General features: G+C 47.9%; 1 protein-coding gene across 1 annotated transcript in view; it reads right to left on the bottom strand.

Annotated features, from left to right (window-relative positions):
- Nucleotides 1–19,275, bottom strand: part of DNAAF11 (dynein axonemal assembly factor 11) — a 56,681-nt gene that overhangs the window by 35,527 nt on the left and 1,879 nt on the right. The window contains exons 2-4 of the mRNA XM_090282727.1: nucleotides 14,735–14,902; nucleotides 10,527–10,604; nucleotides 5,944–6,116 (exon numbers count right to left, since the gene is read on the bottom strand). Coding sequence (XP_090138853.1) covers nucleotides 5,944–6,116; nucleotides 10,527–10,604; nucleotides 14,735–14,902 — 419 coding nt within the window. The remainder of the gene's footprint in view (nucleotides 1–5,943; nucleotides 6,117–10,526; nucleotides 10,605–14,734; nucleotides 14,903–19,275) is intronic.

Here is a 19,275-nt window from a genome sequence, read left to right as displayed (position 1 = left end):
AACAAATAGTGTCCCATGGTGATATGGGGAAGCACTAGAAACTCTGATCTAAGTCGGTGGTTATTCTATACAATCAACACGATTTATAAACTCTCTACTGGTAGCAATAAGTAGGTCTTCTGTGTTGAAACCGATTATCAATGAGAAGCTCTCAGAATACCAGTGTATTAATTATGCAGCTATTCACTATATCAGGGATTTCAATGCCCCCAAGTCAAACCATAGCTCTAACATATGACAATGAGCCTTCCCAAATGCTCTCGACAAGAAAGGGCCTTGTATTGTCTGTTACACAAAACTGAGCTCTAATGCATGTGAGCTCATATTCTACCTCTTCCGAGAGACACAGGGTGTACTATTAATTAATATGGTCACTGTTTACACTGGTATTTTTATAGTGATTTTCCAAGTTGAAATATTCAAATAAAACGTCAACCTAAAATCTGCGGTTTCAAAGCTACCAATTTAAAGATACCTATTTATTTAATCAGTCTCATGGTACAGAAAGAGGGGAGGCACTCAGAACGGTGTGGCAGGCTGAAAAGTGCCCTATCCTCCCCCAAAACAGACAGGTTCTATCTCATAACTATTACTTTACATGTCAAAAGGGCCTTTGCAGATGTGATTAAATTAAGAGTTCTGAGATGGGGAGATTATCCAGATTATCTGGGTGGGCCCCGTGTGATCCCCAGGGTCCTCTGGGTGAAGGAAGAAGGCTGAAGTGCCAAGGTCAGAGTTAGGGAGAGATCTGAAGGTGCTACCCTGCTGGCCTTGAAGAAGAAGGAAGGGTCTGCGATCTCAAAAATGCAGGCCCCCTGCAGAAGCTGACATATGCAGTGAAACAATTTCCCCCGCAGCCTGCAGAAGAACGCAACCCTGCCAGCGCCTCTGTTTTAGGCTTCTGCCACCTAGAACTGTGAGAGTATAAATCTGAGTTGTTTGAAGCCACGACGTTTGTTATACTTCTTTACCCCAGCAATACAAAATTAATACAAAAGGAAAAAGCACACACAGATTGAAAAATATATAAACTTAAAACATTATCAGGATCAGTTACATTGTAAGTCAAATTTATAATGTTGAGATGGGGGACAAATAATTTAAACTATGCTTCTGGTCACAGGGCTAATAGAGATGCTGTAGGTGGGCTGCAGATTTGGCTCTGAGCTTCCTGGTGGCCAAAGCAAAATGGGACGTGATCAGTTACACGTGACTTTTGTTGTCTTTCAGGAGAAAACATACTCGTTTCCAGCTTTCCCTTAGTATTCACTTCTAAAATACATTTCTGAAGTAGAGCTTCATCGTGGCGATGTGGAGAGATCCCGTGCATTGTCCACAGGGTAGTGGGCTTCATAGAGCCGCCTCTCCCAGCATCCTTCGGGGAGAGACGAGGCCGTAATGGCCAAGTCCAGATGTCTAAACCTACTCCTAAAGGGGTAATTATGGCCCAAGCGCTCAGCCGCTCACCCCCCGCCCCCCAGTTTTCTTTAACTAACCTAATTTAACCACGAGTTAAGATCTAAACAGTTTGGAAAATTCTGAATATATATAATTTCTTCCATTGGAATTTTGACAAATATTGGGAAGCAAGGTGCTATTTTCTCACCTGTATTTGGAACACAAGGATTTAAGGATTTACTTCTTAAAATATGTGTGTGTGTGTGTGTGTGTGTGTGTTTTTCCTTATACTTTGGGTTAAGTAAATATTGATTTAATTTAGACCTCTTATTTCTAAAAGATTGTGATAAATGAACCCCCATCACTCTACAGACAGGAAACAGAACAGCTCATATTAGAAACTAGTAACAAATTTGGAACTGTGCCACATGTCTGTCAGCACCTGTCCTAGGGGTCTTCTTACTGGATCTCAATTTATTGGACGACTTCTGTTAGGCAGTCTTTGAAACTGGCCCAAGTTTCCTTCAAGCCAAAATCACGCCTGAGTCTAGACAGCCTAATGAACCGAGAGATTAAGTTTTAAGCTGTACATTTTAATACGCATTTCTTGGTCTTCATTTAGGATTCTCAAAACACAGAGGTAGAGTGTCCGTGCTTACTGATAATCACTGAACACGTGCTGTGGCAAAGAGAAAAAGAAATTAAGATTAATCAAAAGCCTCCCAGAAATAAACCCAGGTCTATATGGTCAACTAATATCTGACAAAGGCGGAAGGAACATAAAATGGAGTGAGAAGAGCCTCTTCAACAAATGGTGTTGGGAGAACTGAACAGGGACGTGCAAAAAAATGAAACTAGACCACCAACTTACACCACACACGAGAATAAACTCAAGATGGATCAAAGACTTAAATGTAAGTAGTGATGCCATAAAAGTCCTAGAGGAAAACACAGGCAGGAAAATTTCAGATATCCCACGTAACAATATTTTCACTGATACATCTCCTAAGGCAAGGGAAATAGAAGAAAAAATAAACAAATGGGACTACATCCAACTAAATAGTTTCTGCTCAGCAAAAGAAAATGTCAGCAAGATGAAAAGGGACCCAACTGTATGGGAAAATATATTTGCCAATGACAACTCAGACAAGGGACTGATCTCCAAAACATATAAAGAACTTATACGACTCAACATCAAGAAGACAAATGACCCAATTAAAAAATGGGGAAAGGACCTGAACAGACACTTCTCAAAGAGGACATACAGAGGGCCCAAAGGCATATGAAAGAATGCTCAACATCACTAGCCATCAGAGAGATGCAAATTAAAACCACAATGAGATACCACCTCACACCAGTCAGAATGGCCATCATCAACAAATCAACAAACAAGTGCTGGCGAGGATGTGGAGAAACGGGAACCCTACTGCACTGTCAGTGGGAGTGCAGACTGGTGCAGCCACTGTGGAAAACAGTATGGAATTTCCTCAAAAAACTAAAAATGGAGCTGCCTTTTGACCCAGTGATTCCATTGCTGGGATTATACCCTAAGAATCCTGAAACACCAATTCAAAAGAACCTATGCACCCCTATGTTCATAGCAGCCCTGTTTACAATAGCTAAGTGCTAGAAACAGCCTAAGTGCCCATCTGTAGATGAGTGGATCAAAAAACTGTGGTACTTTTACACAATGAAGTACTATGTAGCAGAAAGAAAGAAGGAACTCCTGCCATTTGCAACAATATGGATGGAACTAGAGAGAATTATGCTTAGCGAAACAAGCCAGGCAACAAAAGAAAAATACCATAAGATATCACCTAATACAGGAGACTAATGAACAATACAAACGAACAAGCAAAATAGAACCAGAGGGCATAAGCCTAGGATCTCATTACCTGAGTGACTGTCTGTACGTCTAGGCCTCACTTAATCCTGTCTGCAGCGCTGCCTGCTGAGACTCAACGGTGTGGCTGAACCAAGTGGCTGGAATACAACAAGGATGCCAGCCTGTTAAACTGAGCACGCCATTGTCCGGGGACAGCCAACTGACCTGGAGTCTGCACAATCCTTCCCCATGTGGGAAGGCCACCCTCCCCTCTGCACCCCCACTCTTATTAGGGATTTCTGGACCCAAGGGTGGGTAGGATGACGATCATGTCCAGCTTGAAGCAGCTAGAGGAGCTCGAGACCTTTGCCCACTGTCCTTTATAAGATTATAAAGGGTCTTAAGTCTGAGAGGGAGGATTTATTATTTTTTATTGTTATAAAAATTAATTAATTAAGAAAAAAACAACCTCCCAGAACTCTTAAAGTAGGAATGATCATTCCATTGCAGGTTAGAAAAATGAGGTATGCCACTCATAGTCAGTGGAGACACGAGCCAGGCCCGGCTCTGCCTGCTACCAGACTTCTCCGACTACGTTACTGTGTCTACTTGCTGCCTGGACTGGCTCAGCCACTCGGAAGAGGAGACTTAGAAAAGGCTGAATCTCCTCACACCTCTTCCGTGTGTCCGTCTAAATAACCACTTTGTTGTTATGAGTTAAATTGTGTCTCCCCCGAAGAGAGTTGAAGTCCTAACCCCAATACTTCAGAATGTGGCCTTGTCTGGAAATAAAGTCAATGCAGATGCGTTAGTTAAGATGAGGTTATCCTGGAGCGGGGTGGGCCGCTAAACCAATATGACTAGTGTCCTTATAACAAGGATGCGTGGGAAAACACAGAGACCCAAGGAGACCGCCACGTGGAGATGGAGGCGCTCCTTCTGCCAGCCAAGGAGTGCCAAAGGTTGCCTGCAACCGCCCAGCAGTTAGGAGAGAGGCGTGGGGCTGATGGTCCCTCACAGCCCTCAGGGGGGACCAACCCTGCTGGCATGCTGAACTTGAACTTGTAGCCCCCAGAACTAGGAGACAATAGATTTCTGGTGTGTGAGCCACCCAGTCTCTGGTACTTTGTTACAGAAGCCCTAGGAAAATAATACATCTGCTTAGACGATTCCTTTCAAGTACATCACAGCTTTCAATGAAATAAATGGCGATTAAGATTCTAAAGTCGATCGGCCTACTTTTAAACACTAGTAAATACATTTATGAGTGTTGTTTTCCCACGAGAGGCCATTGCCTGGCGTAGCAGGTGAGTCAGAGCAGGCTTTGTGAGAGGAATGACGTGCTCTGAAGCCTGTGCATCAACCCAAAGGAAAGCAGTGAGAATGGATGTAGTGTGAACAGTGCCCTTTTAGGTTCGAATCCCACCTGAGCCACCTGCCAGGTGTGTGGCTTAAACACGGGCTGCCAGCGCGCCAAGCTCTGCCCTCCTCCTCTCCGAATGCCCTGGCCATCTCCCTGCTGGGGTCCCGGGGGGGGGCAGGGAGGTTGTGCCCAAAGCGCCCGGGACAGCCTGGCCTGCGCTCCAGCCGCCCGGCTGATGGCGCGCACAGACCTCCAGCCGGAGCGCGCAGCAGCGACGCGGGCTTGGCCGGGCGGCCCGCACCTTCCCCGGAAATGGCTCACAGAGCGGCGCCACCGGACCCGTGCCCGTGACATTCCGGTCCTCGTCAGTTCGTCTTTCAGGAAGTCATCGTACAATGACGATCAACCGGATTCTGTTTCGCCCCATTTCTCATTTATTCTAAACCTACATTCTGGATTCCATGACCTGAGTCCCTCGTGCTCTTAATCAAAGAAATGTCACGTGAGAAGAAATGTGTCCCATTAACCCAGAAGCCTCGGGCACACAGAACACAGCCATCTAACACCAACCGTCCTCGGAGAACGGAAGGACATGCCCCCCCCAGAGAGCCGGTGGGCCAGAGCCCTCCCTGTGCAGCCACGCGGGGCCACGCCGGGGCGGGGACTCCTGCCTTGCCCGAAAAGCAGCATTACTTCTTCCACACGCTCGGGTGTATGATTTCTCTAGAAATCGTATGCTTTTTCCTAGTTCCAGAACAGCAGATCAGGGGAGATGGAGCGTAGGGGAGGAACACAGAGAGTACCGGCTCTCCAACAAGGTCGCTGGGTCAGCCAGGTCAGCGTCACCTGAGCGCCGCTAGAAACGCGCTCTCAGGTGTGGAATAGACCAACGCATCAGAAGCTCTGGGGGCGCAGCTAACACCATCCAAGCCTTCCAATTCCTACAGCTGATTGAGAACCGCCAACATCGGGAACCACTTAACAGAAAGCGATAATCAAATAAGAACGATACAAGTTATAAGAACGCAGGAGTTTCCGTCACTGGAGCCCCCTTAAAGCCCCCAAGCTAGTAGCGAAGATGAATGCTCTTCCTAACAACTATTTGAACTTATCAAAGAGTAGCTAAATTAAGCTCTGTGTGTTCTGCATGCGGGAGAAAAGCACACAATTTACTTTTTCAGAGATTTATGAAAGCAATGAAGACAATTTTATCAAGGTCGATAAGTCAAAGAATTGGTCTCTTTAGTTTCTGCAATATTTCATTCTCTGGAGCAACACGCTGTGACTACAGCAGGAATTCCTGTCGGTGCCGGTTTTCCTTTTTTCTGAGATCCCGGCATCGTCGACACAAACATACCTTCAATTGTTGCAGGGTGGCCACCACGAACGGCCTGTAGCCGTCAAAGTCTGCACAGGGGTTGCCCACCAGGAAGAGCTCCTTCAGGTGGATATTATGCTGCAGGCTCCTGACGCTGCTCAGCTGGCCCACGAAATTCACAGTCAGGTCAAGTTTCGTCAGCCCCTCACATCCTGCGGGGAGAAAGGCAAGCCAGGGAAGAATCGCATGGGTGATGACATGCGCGCGACAGCACATCACGGAAGTAGCCGCTGCCGTATTTGAAGTCCACTGACCGGCTGCACAGCTTGCCAAGTCCTGTCTCTGTCACGTCCCTGCTGTGCGAACTTGGAAAAGTTACAGGCCTCGACTTTCTCTTCTGCAGAGTTAGAGCAGCATTGGTGCCCGGTGCAGGGGGGTCGTGAAGATAACAGGACTTGTGTAAAATACTCAGCGCCCTCCCAAGCGATAACCCCAACATCTGACCTTCCGACTGAGTATTGTACTATTTTCAAGCGCCTGTGAGACACATCGCATTCAACATGTCCAGGACTGAACTCTCCATAATTTCTCCCGCTCGCCACTGCTCAAGACCGAGCAGGGAAGGAGGGAATCCACGCGGGGCGATCACCAAAAGCGAGGTGTCCGAGCTTGAGCCACGCGGGGCCATCCACACAGGAAGCTGCCTGGCGCGGGAAGTAGGAGTGTAAACGAGGTGAAGAAGGCACCTGCATGGGGGGACAGCCTCATGCAGGGCGCCAGAGGCTGAGCAGGGTAAGAGCACAGTCACTGGGGGCCTACCCAGAAGGGGTGTCCCGGCTCAGAGTGGTTAATAAGCCATCTTGGAATAGACCCTCTAACAACAGCTGCCCCCCAGCTGATAGTAAGACCAGAGAGGAGTCTCCCAACCAAACACCTCCTGAATGCCTGACCCCCAAAACCCCAGCGGAGGTGGTGGAGGTGAAGGGCAGTTCCTTTAAGGCTGAAAGCTTGGGGTCAGCTTTTTTCACCGCAACAGACAACTGGAACTGCAAGGCAAAGAGCTAAGAACGTAACAAAGCCCACACAGCTCCAAGAGGGGGAACCGGGCATGGAATCCAGTCTGCCCAGCAGAAAAGACTCTTCGAACCGGTACCCTGGGAGGTCTCTTTGCCCATGGGAGCTGCTTATTACCAACATATCATTGTCACCACGATCATCACTTTAAAATTCTCCAGCTAAAGGCTTGAGAAAGGCACCCCTGCAGGTGCACCCACAAGGGATACAATGTGGGCTCTGTAGGTACCGGCCGTTGTAGTCACACCCATCGGACAGGTGGGCCCGGCACAGGCTTGTCTGCGATTCACAGCAAGGCCCGGGAGAGCCAGGCTGCATGGAGGGAGGTGCAGGGGGAAGACAGGCCCCCCGTGGCCAGCTGTGGCTCAGCCCTCCGCCCAACACACTGCTCATGCGGAACACCAGTCACCGTTCATGGGTCCGCATCTCCTATCTTGTTAGGAGACCCCGTTGTGTGATACAGAAACACAAGCAGGGCGGTAGAAGGGGACAGAGAGCCTTGGGGGTTGGGTGGGGGAATCAAAGTCTGCACCTCACACACTGGAGGACAGCGGACGGTGCCCACAATGCGGCTCTGGGGGCAGAGCAGACAAAGCCCTCACAAGCACACTGTGCAAACATGTCGCCCAACGGGGGGGAGCTGAAGGGGCCGCCTCTGGGAGCAGGACTTGGGGGTACGAGGGCAAACTAAAAGCACAGAGCGCACTTTGGCTTTCTAAACCATGTGCTGCATTACTGTAGTAGACATATGAATCATTAAAGAGATGAATATCCAAAATGTGCAAGGACAAATAAACACATATATTCTAGATTCTACTACACGGGTGAAGGAAATGCCTCACTTCACATGTTCAGAAACAATCATTTCTACGAAAAAGGACAATAAAACTGTTATTTCTATTAACACGCTGTGGACCGGGGTATTTAAATTCTTTTGAATCCTCTGTTCCAGCAGGTTTTTAAGATTTAAATATGGTTCTATGGCTAATATTAATGAAATGACTTCACAAAATTAACAATTAAGCTACTATTATCCTTAATTAATTTAAAAAAGCAAATGAAAAATTACTGCTGAATGTCTAAATAACCTTATTTAATTGTTTAAAATTATGCGATCAAATGACGAGAATTCTCGCCATCCGAACGCAACATGTTAAACTGGCAACAAGGGAGACAAATTTTTTAAAAATACTGTTAAGTCTACAAGACAACAATTACACTTTTCAGCATTCCATCTGACTACATAAAATGGGCTTTTAAATGTCTTTCCCATGGATCCAGAAGTTCGTTTGGATGTATTAACTGAGAACAGATCATTTGTACAAAGCTGTTGGGAACAGTTCTGTTCACAATAGCAAACATAATTAAAAACACTTCAAGCACCGAACAATAAAAAGTATTAAAAACGCATCAATATACTTGGTAATTCAGTGGCTAAATTATAAAAACGTGGACTCAACCACTATATAAAGAATGAATATGAAACTACGTGTGTATATAAATATAATTAAGTTTATGTTTCTATGTCTGGAAACAGAGTTTTATGTTGGAAAAAATGTGAGATGGATTTTATAAAACGTGAAAGATATATTTGGGGTGATCTAACTTAAGATTCAGGTTACCGGGTATTTCCTAGTTTTGCTTTGACAGATTCTGGGAGCCATTTCAACTATGTTCTTCTTTCATATAAGAAAAGCCTGACATTTGAAAGACTCCAACAAGTTCAAAAATGCATATATTTTTGGATTTTGCTGTAATGCTGTAGATGCAGGACCCTCCAAATGTTCCTGTTTTTCAGAGTGATGAATTCTTAAGATTTCTGCGACTCAGCCTGCACATTAGAAATTAAACCGCATTTGCCACCGTAAAGAACAACTCTTGCTGAACTGGCCAGGCTTGAGAAAGCCTCCTCTTCGGAGCTAGGCACTCCCCGCTCCAAATGGACCCCACTCCCCGCCTGTGCAAGTCCGGCTCAGTGACCCATGGGGTCTGAAGGTCATTGAAATCAGCAGCACTGCCTTCCCAAGGGGCGGGGGGCAGGGGGGGCTCACACTAGGAGGAGCCCAGCTCTCCTAGGTTAGGGTGGGCGAGCAGGAGGGCAGGAAAAAGAAGGTACTTGATCCCCCCCCCCCCCCGGATTGCACAACAGGGAACAAGAAAAAAGGGAACTAGCTATTTTTTGCCATCCAGCTAAACAAAAATACAACTGACGTTGAAAAGTCTGTTGCGATTTACTCAAGTAGGTGGGCTGAGTGTGTACCCACTCCCTGCTCTTGCCGGCAGCTAAGACACCCATCCCACCGTCGTACACTCCAACCAGTGAAGCCTCATCAGAGCAGGTGGAGCCCCACAAGGAAGCACCACCCAGGAAACCGACCCGAGCTGGGCCTGGGCTCCCAAAGCCCAAAGACAATAGTGGCGATGCTGCCCTCTCGTGGTCGATGACCAAAACACACGGCAAACACAGACTTTTCCCTGTCCTCTCAGACCCTTTCTTAAAAATAACGGGCCGTGGTGGGCATGCCAGCTGAGAGTGGGAGTTTCCATGGTTCCTCTGACATCTTAGGCTGGTATTTTACTGTCACGAAACACGGATACTGAGTACGTGTTGTCACGCCATGCGTGCGTGTGAGGCCAGGGTAATGGGCTGTAGGGACGTAGCTGGGAGGGAGCAAGGACTCCGTTTCTAACACGGAAAAATCATCCCAACTCCCGCACTGACGTGGGCTTGGGGGCTTTGACGGGGATGATACACTCACTGGGCTTTGCCGGTGAAGATTCAAAATGCATGATGAGGACTTACGGCTTTGTGGATGCTTAACTTTGACAATCGCTGAAATATCGATGTGTCCACTAGGAGGCGAATCGGCTACAATCTACCGTAACCTAAAGAAAATCCTTCCCATTTCAGGTCTTGGCGGTGGGGAGCGGGGTGGGCAGAGCGGCTCGCCCGCTGCGCTCGGGCCCCCACACTCTGCCGGCTCCGCACGCCGCCCACCGCATGCGCCCAGCCCCCCCGGGGGGGGGGCAGGGGGGCTGGGGAAGCCCCAGCCCACACCCGCCACCCAAGCACCAGAGTCCTGCGCCACGATGAGCAGGCACCAGGTGTTACCGGGCACAGAGGAAAAACGCCGGCACGGAAGAGAAGCCTGCAGAGCAACGCAGGAAACCTTCCAGGATGGAGAACAGAGAAGGCGAGTTAGAAGTGGTCGGGGGTTGGCCCAGTGCGGCTGAAACATATTTAAAAGAATTTTGAGGGGAGAGCAGACAAAACAGAGGCGACGGGCGTGTCTGTAACCTCTGACGGCGGTGACGGTTTCACGTGCGTGTGCCTGTGTCCAAACTCATCGGGTCGTAGGCATTAAGTATGTGCAGGCTTTTGTATGTCAGTTATACCTCAATAAAGCCATAATCGTGCTCCCAAGGACACCATCAAGAAAGTCGACAAGAAAACCCACAACATGGGAGAATACATTGTTTAAGCAATGCTCTTTATGTCAAAATTTGAATCTCAATTTTCACTCGCAAAAGAAGAAGAAAATTCTTACCTTCCAGATTTTCAATTTTTTCAATGTTGTTTAAAGCTAAATTCAAATATTCAAGTTTCTTGAGTTTGCTAACATTTTCTGAAACACAGAAATAATGTAATTAACCTTCAAGATAAAAGACATTTTTACATAATCCATTGTGAAGACAATAAAGAGAATCTAAGAATGATTATGGTTATCGAAACCACACTGGGTTTTCCAATCTATGCCTGGACTCCAGGTGTTGCTGGTTGGCTCTGCAACACCCATGTCTCCTCTGCCCTTGCTAAGGGCAGCCAGTTCTGTTCACGTGGCTACGCAGCCCCACCTCCAGGGCTTAAGCTCAGCTAAACTGGGCCAGCACATGGCAATCCCACATCCCTTGCTGGGGATGGCTCAGGGTCTCTGGCTTGAGGCAATACACCCATGGCAACCTCCTGGCAACCGCGGGACGCAGGAGAGGGCATGCACGCCAAGTGCTCCCAACCGGATGAATGGGGAACATCTCCATTTCATGCATGGGAGCTTCCTTTCTCTTTTTTTGGTTGAATGTCATAAAAAGAAGGAAGTGTGATCCCTGTTGATACTCACAGGCATCTTGCAATCAGGAGGGGCCAGCTCTAGGGCAAAGCCCACTGTGGCTGGTAGAGCAGAGAGAGGGAATCAGACCACTGAGAGGTGGGGCCTGCCCTGTCTCTGGACTAATCCTCAGGTAAGATACCAGATTTTCTTACTGGAAAACCACACTGGACTGAGTTTTCCTGGACTTGGAGCCCAAGTCATGCTGATACAGGATTATCATTTTTAAGAAATAGGAAAACCTATAGAGGCAAAACAACCACCAGATGTAAGTCAAGAAATCAATGCAGGATGGGGCCTTTTAAAAACAGCTAACATGGCTGAGTGCTAGTTATGTTCCATGTAACTTCCTAAGCATTTTGCACATATTATGCCCTTAATCCTCATAATAACCCTATAAGGTAAAAACTGTATTCTTCTCTCCCCCTTACAAATGTGAACACTTGTGTGTGAAGAATGAATCCATTTGTTCAAGGTTCAGTGGCAGAGCTAGAAAGTGTGACTCCGGAGCTTGGCAGTAACTCCTACACGACCCCCGGGAAGAACAGTCCTTTCCAAGGTGACATGAAGGTAAAAACCCTGCTAAGCGATGTGCGTTTGGCCAGCCCCACTCGAAGAATGGCTCCTCTGCCCATTTTTCAGGGATATTTTAAAGAGCCAACATGACTACTTATAATGATCACCCTGATCATCCCACTCCATTTAAAATTTACAAAATATTATATATGTTGCCATAGACCCAAGAATAACAGTTTTCCTCTTTATGTCTCAGTTTACTCATTTTTTCAAAATGGTAATTTTAGAAAAAATTACGAAAGTGTCTCTCAGCACTTAGATTATCCTAAGTAATACTGATGTGTCGTAAAGGTTCTCCAGGCAACAATGAGCGTTTGATAGTCAACAGACTTGCAGGGCTCCGAGTGCCAAGGATTCTGACACACAAGAATGTCTAGTCCACATCCTGGACAAAAATACCCGCAGTGAACATTGCTAAAACGTCAGCCCGCAATAGAATACCTCTTCCTTGCCCACTCTGGTTATCTGTATAACCCTGTAAAGAGTCATGCGGTAGAAAACCAAAGGTGAGATTGGTTCGGGGAGGATGTCCTCACTTAACTGAAGGACAATGGGCCAAAGGGGTCAGGAAAGAAAACGCTTCATAAGGAAAGATGCTTAGAGCCTCTTGGGCGGGGCAGGAAGGGAGTCTGAGAGTTCTGCCCCAAGCCATCCTGGAAGCAGTTATTACCGAGGGCCACAACCAGCCCGATCCCTCCCTAGGTGAGGCAGCTCTGCGGCTCTGGGCTTTGCCCGGGCCTGCAGCTCACTGGAAAGTCATCGCAGATGCAGACGCGGAGCCCAGGCTGACAGATGCTGAGCCAGTAGGTCCGGGGTGGGGCCCGCGCTCCCCCGGAGCGGGACCCGGAAGGGTCCTCAGGTCACTCCTGAACCAACGCTAAGCCCTCCCCCCCAGGCCCCTCCCAGTGAGGTTCAGAGCTTCAGGAAAGACAACTAACTGTCTTTTTACAGACATCCCCCTCCAGGGCACGAGAGCTAGTCTGAATCCAGGAGAAACAGCGTTACTAGCTAAACGAGTCCCTAAGTGTCCAGGGGCGGAGCAGCACTGAGAAATCCCATTATTACAATTTAAAAGGGTGTTTAATTTAAGAATACTCTGGAAGCAAAAATGTAAGCCTCAGAGCTCCGGAAAGGACTGAAATACTATGCTACTAATTAGTAATTGTGTGGCCCCAGCTGTGCGGATTAAAATTCCGGGAACTCTTTTACAACCGCGCGAGGAGGACAGCCCCCCGGTACCCCCGAGCCTGAAAGCTGGTGGTTGTCTGTAGCAGTCCTTTAATTGAACAATGTGCTGGAGTTTCAAATTTCTGGAGAAGTCGAAGATGCCGAAAATAACTTTCTGAAGAAATATAAAGAACTCTTATAACTCTCCCCCCCACCACCACCACCACAAAAGGAGGCAAATGCCGGGTTTTTTGGAACCTTCCAGCACTTGGAATCATCCACCAGACTAAAGGCGATCCCGTCAGCCGGGGGGCTCCACCTCAGCCACACTGACGTTTGAGGCCGATGGCTCCTTCCTGTGTGTGCTGCCCTGGGGTGGCGAGCAAGAGCAGAGTTCCTGGCCTCCACACACCACCTGACGTGGCAGCACCCCCCACCCCAGTCAACACACAGGCCCACTCTGATGACCAAAATGTCCCCACACATGGCCAAATGCCCCCGTTGAGGACCCCTGCACATCACAGTGAAAAGTTAAGCCACAACCTCAGAAGCTGACCTCTGGGTTCCAGTGCCAGAACCCATGGGGTCACTCTCACTCGGCCCCCTCAACCCCGACCCCAGCCCTTCTCCTCCGACTCTGCCCACTGAGGTCTCCCTTCTGCGCTGACCGTCCTTGGGCCAGCCTGGGGCCCCGCGGGGCAATAGCAGTATTAACAATGGCAGCAGGTGTCGTCTACCGAGCGAGCATGATGCTTCTCCACCATTTCATGGAGTCCTTAGACCACTTCTGTCGGTTAGGTCTCATTATCTCATTTTACAGATGGCAGGACTAAGACTCAGACAACTTCCCCATCTTGCCTCATTTCAGACAGTTTCTAAGGGGCAGAGGCGGGGCTCAAACCCAGGTCTGCCTGACGTCAGGGCCTGCGCCGGCTCTGACCCCTAAATGACACTGGTGTCCTTCTGAGTGTTGGGGGGCGCTCCTCCTGTTCCCATGTGGCCGGACCCCTGTTGGAATGACTCCACAGGCCTCTCTCCTCTGTGCCGGTTAGCTCTTTATTGGCTGGGGTTGGGGACTGGGGGGAGGACTGACTGACCCCGTGGATAACTTGAGAGACGGGAATGCACGCGCCCTGGCCCGCCCTCTCTCCTGGCTTCTGGGATCTCCCTGCAGCAGCAGGTATAGCGTCTCCTCCGGCTGCTGCCACAAACCGAGGGGCCCACGCGGGTAGGAGAGCCTGTGATCGTCTCCCCCTGCATGTGATTCGGCGGAAGCCCACTGGGTGGCTGCCGGTCTGCCGGTCTCCACCATACGTTCTAAAGAGTCTGGTCCCTGATAACGCCGATAGCAGGCCCTTCATCCACCTGACCCCCGCATTTCCCTTTCTTTCCTTTCCAAACTGGGGCAGCAAACAAAGGCGCAATCATCGGAGCCCCTCAGCGCCCAACTCTGACCACAAGGGCTTCTTGCGAATAAACACTCACAACCCGCTGGGCAGGACGAGCTATTGCAGGCTGCGGTCGCCTGGGGAGGACTTACTGGCCTCCTACAAAACCCTTCCCATCCCACAGAGTGATGTAAGACCAGGACAGAGGCCTGGGTTGTGCCCCCTCCTCCCCTGCAAACTTTTCAGAAACCCAGCTACATATGAGCAGGTCAACTACTGCGCCCCGGCCTTTAACGTTCCCCCACCTCCACGACGGAGATCCCTAGGGGCAGGGAGATGGACCACCCACCGACAGGTTCTGGAACTTTCCAAATGCAGACACTGAGGGACGGCTGTGTCTCTCCCCTCCGTGTCAGGCTCTCTTAGCTCCCGCCTTTCTCTGAGAACACCACTGCCTTTCCGAAGCTCTCCCCCTCCAGGGGTTCCGGAAACCATGAGAGCCAAGGTCTGAAAGCTTACCGATCTTCCCGATGAGATTGTTCTGAAGGTAGAGGATTTTTAAATCCCGGCACCATCTGTCGAGGTGTTCCAGCCTCTCTATTTCCTGCTGATGCAAGGAGAGCTCCTCCAGGGAGAAGATCACACAGTCATTGTGCCCGGCGTTCCGCCTGATGAGATCTTCTGTGACTGGAAGAACATTTGTGACATGTCACACATCTGTCCTCGTGTTCATCACCGTGTCAGTACCTTATCAACACGCGGGTCTTTCCCTGCGCAATGCTCCAGGCCCGAGTGACTATCAAAAGGAAAGAGCTCAGAGAAATGCTGGTCCTACTGGAGGTTCCGTGGCACCAGGATGGGTCAGAGGGAAGGGTCGCGAGGCCCTGGTGTTGTCTCCTGTGCGGGGTCTGCCCATGCGTTGCAGTGTGCATGGAGACGGGGTTGATGCGTTACGACTACAAGGGGGTTGACATGGAATCTCGTCGTCATGCCGTATCAGGCTGGGTGAGACCCATGGAGTAAACCAGGACAGAGAGACTTGCTACCAAGAGGCACGGGACAGTGGGGCTGGCAGGGGCCGGGAATAGAGAAGCATCTCCCACCACGCAACAAGGAAAGGCTCATCCGTTCATTCCTTCGGCTGGTAAGCATTCATTCAACTAGAGTTGAAGAGAAAAGAGAGGGAACCCCCAGACTTTGCATTGCAGTCTTATAAAGCAACCGGCACTGGGTATTTTTTGGTGAGGAATGGAATAGTCTCCTCCCCAGCGATGGGTATGCAGCACCAGGCTGGCCTGATGCTGGCACCATGGGCCTGGAGACAATGCCCTGGGGTCCATGGTTCGAGCCAAGGGCAAGACATAAAGTCATCTGCATAAGAGACACTGAAGTCCAGGAGGCAGTGACAATGAACAAACCCTGTAGTTCCAGTGCTATAAAAACTATTCATCCGTTTGAACTGTTACACTTGAGAAATGGGAAAATATTGCATGTCCACCCCAGAGATAATAAAGGTTCACTGATTGCCCATTTACTAGCTGCTGGACACCATCCTAAATGCTTTGTGTGTACTAACATGAGTAGATACAATATCTACTTATATTTGTCAGATGAAAAGTGAAGGCACAGTTTGTAAACTCGCCTAAGGTCTTGGTCAGAAGTGCTAGAGCCACATCTTAAATGCAAGAGTCTGGCGCCCACCTGGTACTCTGAACTACTATGCTACACTCTCTGTCCCTAACATACACTAAAAAGAACCTCTCAAACTTCCGGTCAAGATGGAAGCGTAGGTAGACATGCTTCGCCTCCTTGCACAATCACAAAAAGGAATTACAACTAAATCTCCAAACAAATAACACCCAGAACTGTCAGAAGACTGAACCGTATGGAAGTCCAACAACCAAGGATTTAAAGAAGCCACATTCATCCAGATGGGTGCCTTCTACAGGAATCAAAACAGCTCTACCTAATACTCAGAAACAAACACAGGGAGGCTGCCAAATTGAGGAGACAAAGAAATACGGCCCAAATGAAAGAACAGAACAAAACCCCAGAAAAAGAACTAATGAAATGGCAACAGCCAGCCTATCAGATACAAAGTTCAAAACACTGGTGATCAGGATGCTCAGATAATTCATTGAGTATGGCAAAAATAAAATGAAGAAATGAAGGTTACACTAAGTGAAGTAAAAAAAAATCTACAGGGAACCAACAGTGAAGGGAAGGAAGTCAGAATTCAAACCAGTGATTTGGAACATAAGGAAAAAAGAAACAAGAATTCAAAAAAATGAGGATAGTATAAGGAGACTCTGGGACATCTCCAAATGTGCCAACATCTGACTCATAGGGATGTCAGAAGCAGAAGAGGAAGATCAAGAAATTGAAAACTTATGTAAAAAATGATGAAGGAAAACTTCCCTAATTTGGCAAAAGAAATAGACATACAAGTCCAGGAAGCACAGAATCCCAAACAAGCTTGACCCAAAGAGGACCACACCGAGACACATCATACTTAAAATGCCAAAAGTTCAAGATAAAGAGAATTTAAAAGCAGCAAGAGAAGGAGCTTTTCAAAGTGATGAAAAACAAGGACCTACAACCAAGATTACTCTATCCAGCAAAGCTACCATGTAGATGGAAGGACAGATAAAGTGCTTCCCAGACAAGATAAAACTAAAGGAGTTCATCATCACCAAGCCATTATTATATGAAATGTCAAAGGGACTTACTTAAGAAAAAGAAGATCAAAACTATGAACACTAAAATGACAATAAACTGACAACTATCAACAACTGAATCTAAAAAATAAAAACGAAATCCAACTAAGCAAACCAGAATAGGAACAGAATCATAGGTATGGGGATCATTTGGAGGGTTATCAGCTGGGAGTGGGGAGGGGGAGAAATAGGGAAATGGTGCAGGGACTAAGAAGCATAATTGGAAGATACAAAATAGACAGGGGGGGTGTTAAGAATAATAAAGGAATTGGAGAAGCCAAAGAACTTACATGCATGACCCATGGACATGAACTAAGTGGGTGGGAGTAGTAGAGGGAAGGGGGATACTGGACAGAGGGGGACAAAGGGGGAAAATTGCAACAACTGTAACAACATAATCAATAACATATACTTTAAACATATTTTTTTTAAGAGCCTCTCGAGATGTCTTAGGTCCTAAACGTGCAGGCTCCTCTGGCTGAGCCAAAGCCCTCCACAGCACCTCCGGCTGCTCCACAGCCATGCCACATCCTTGGAGTTTGCCTTTATTTACAAAGGTGAACCATGTATGAATCCAATCATTTGTGTGGTTAGCTGAACCCTCTGCTGCTTCTAGTGATAACAGCTTGGGGTGGCTTGTAATACCAGTGCTTTGGAAGAAAGACAAGGGAAATGTAGAGGTCGAGAGATTGCGTTTCCACTGTCCAAGCAAGCCACACATATCTATGGATGAGGGAGGGTGAATTTTCTGAGACCTTCTTATCATCAGACCTGGAATCAAGGGGGCCAGAAGGATGTGCCCAGCCAGAGGACATGCCAAGGTACTGCATGCAACATATTGCTTTCACTGCCTTATTTTGGAAAAATTAAAATAGCAAAATAAGGGACTCAGATGGCCTCTGAGAAATGTCTCAGCCATAGAAGGTCCAAACCGATGTTTGCATGGCTGGAGGAATGAGTGGCTGATGGAATGTACTGACGGTTTCACCCCCTGATTCCTACTAATCTCATTAAAAGAATTCTGCTGAGGAATCTGAAGGTCTGACCAACATTGGCCAGCTAGACTAGGCTTCCTTTCAACTCCTTGCTATGATTGGATTCTTGATAACCTGAGGGAGTGTCACTACAAGGACTTGCGGGGTGGGGGAGCAAAGAGCAGAGGTTTCTGGGATATTGGAGGTTGTCAGGCTGTGCTTATTTCTACAGAGCTTTTTGGTGTATTGAGCAACATTTTAGAAACTCCCCAAGCCAACAGTGTAGGGTTCATTCCCTCAGGCTTTAGCTCATGTTTTGTAAACGGCCCTCTGCTTCTCACTGGATTAGAATAAAATCAATAACATATGTTCGTGGCAGATCTTGCAGAATTTTAAAACATCTTGGAAGACCTAGCAGATACATACAGGGGTGGACAAAAGTAGGTTTATAGTTGTTCATATGGAAAATGACACCAAACTAATAAACAATAATACAAGAATAAACTGTGTTTTGTGTCCTCACAACTGTACACCTGCTTTTGCTCCACCCTGTATATGCAATAGAGATTTAATAGAAATTAAAGGGTTATGAATAGGTGGTTGCCCCTTGAAGTATCTAATAACTTTTGTTTTTCTGTTGCTTTTTTTAAGAGAAACTTTTAAAAACAGAATTACTCATCTGACCTGCCTTTTCTTACTGTGTTATCCTAATGAGCTTACTGTGCCCTGGTCCGGGGAGACCATTAGAGGTTACTCACCCAGAGTGTGCTGTTAAAAGCCATTAATCGAGTGCATCTGGACAATGACAAAAGTACACAGTACAATGAGTACACAGGAGGGAGGGATCAGTGCTATTGAGTGACAAGAGGGAGGTCAAAAGAGGCATCCAGGCGAGGCCTGAGCTGATCTTGAATTTGGGAGAGGTTTGCCAGACAAACAAGTGGGGACAGGGCAGCTGAGACTGTCCTGGCTGCTATGCTGTGCACCCCCACCCCCACCCCCTGCAGTTCTGAAAGAGTAACTCCTCCTGCTGGGCGTTCTGCCAGCAGACAGCCCTCCACTGCCCACCTTCTTCAGAAGTCCCTTCAGATGAAGGCTCCTCAACCAAGGTCATGCCCCTTCCCAGCAAAGCCCACCTCCAATGACTGGTTGCCATGGGGATACAAAGGCCCAGTCCTCTCACCCCAATTTGGGATGTTCCCTTATTCCAAGTTTAGGGTTCCTTCCAAGTGTCCAGGTTGGTTAGCTGAAGCCTTTGTGAAGATGCATTCCAGCCCAACTTCCCTCTCCACTCAGCCTCGCTTCCTTCCCGGGCCACTCCCGAACACTCCTGCACGCTAATCTCCATCTAAAAGTCTGCTTCCTGGGA

The sequence above is a fragment of the Furipterus horrens genome, unplaced genomic scaffold, assembly GCF_987537825.1.
Source record: "Furipterus horrens unplaced genomic scaffold, mFurHor1.1.pri manual_scaffold_7, whole genome shotgun sequence".
NCBI classification, from domain to species: Eukaryota; Metazoa; Chordata; class Mammalia; order Chiroptera; family Furipteridae; genus Furipterus; species Furipterus horrens.
This window is presented reverse-complemented; position numbering and strand designations above follow the sequence as displayed.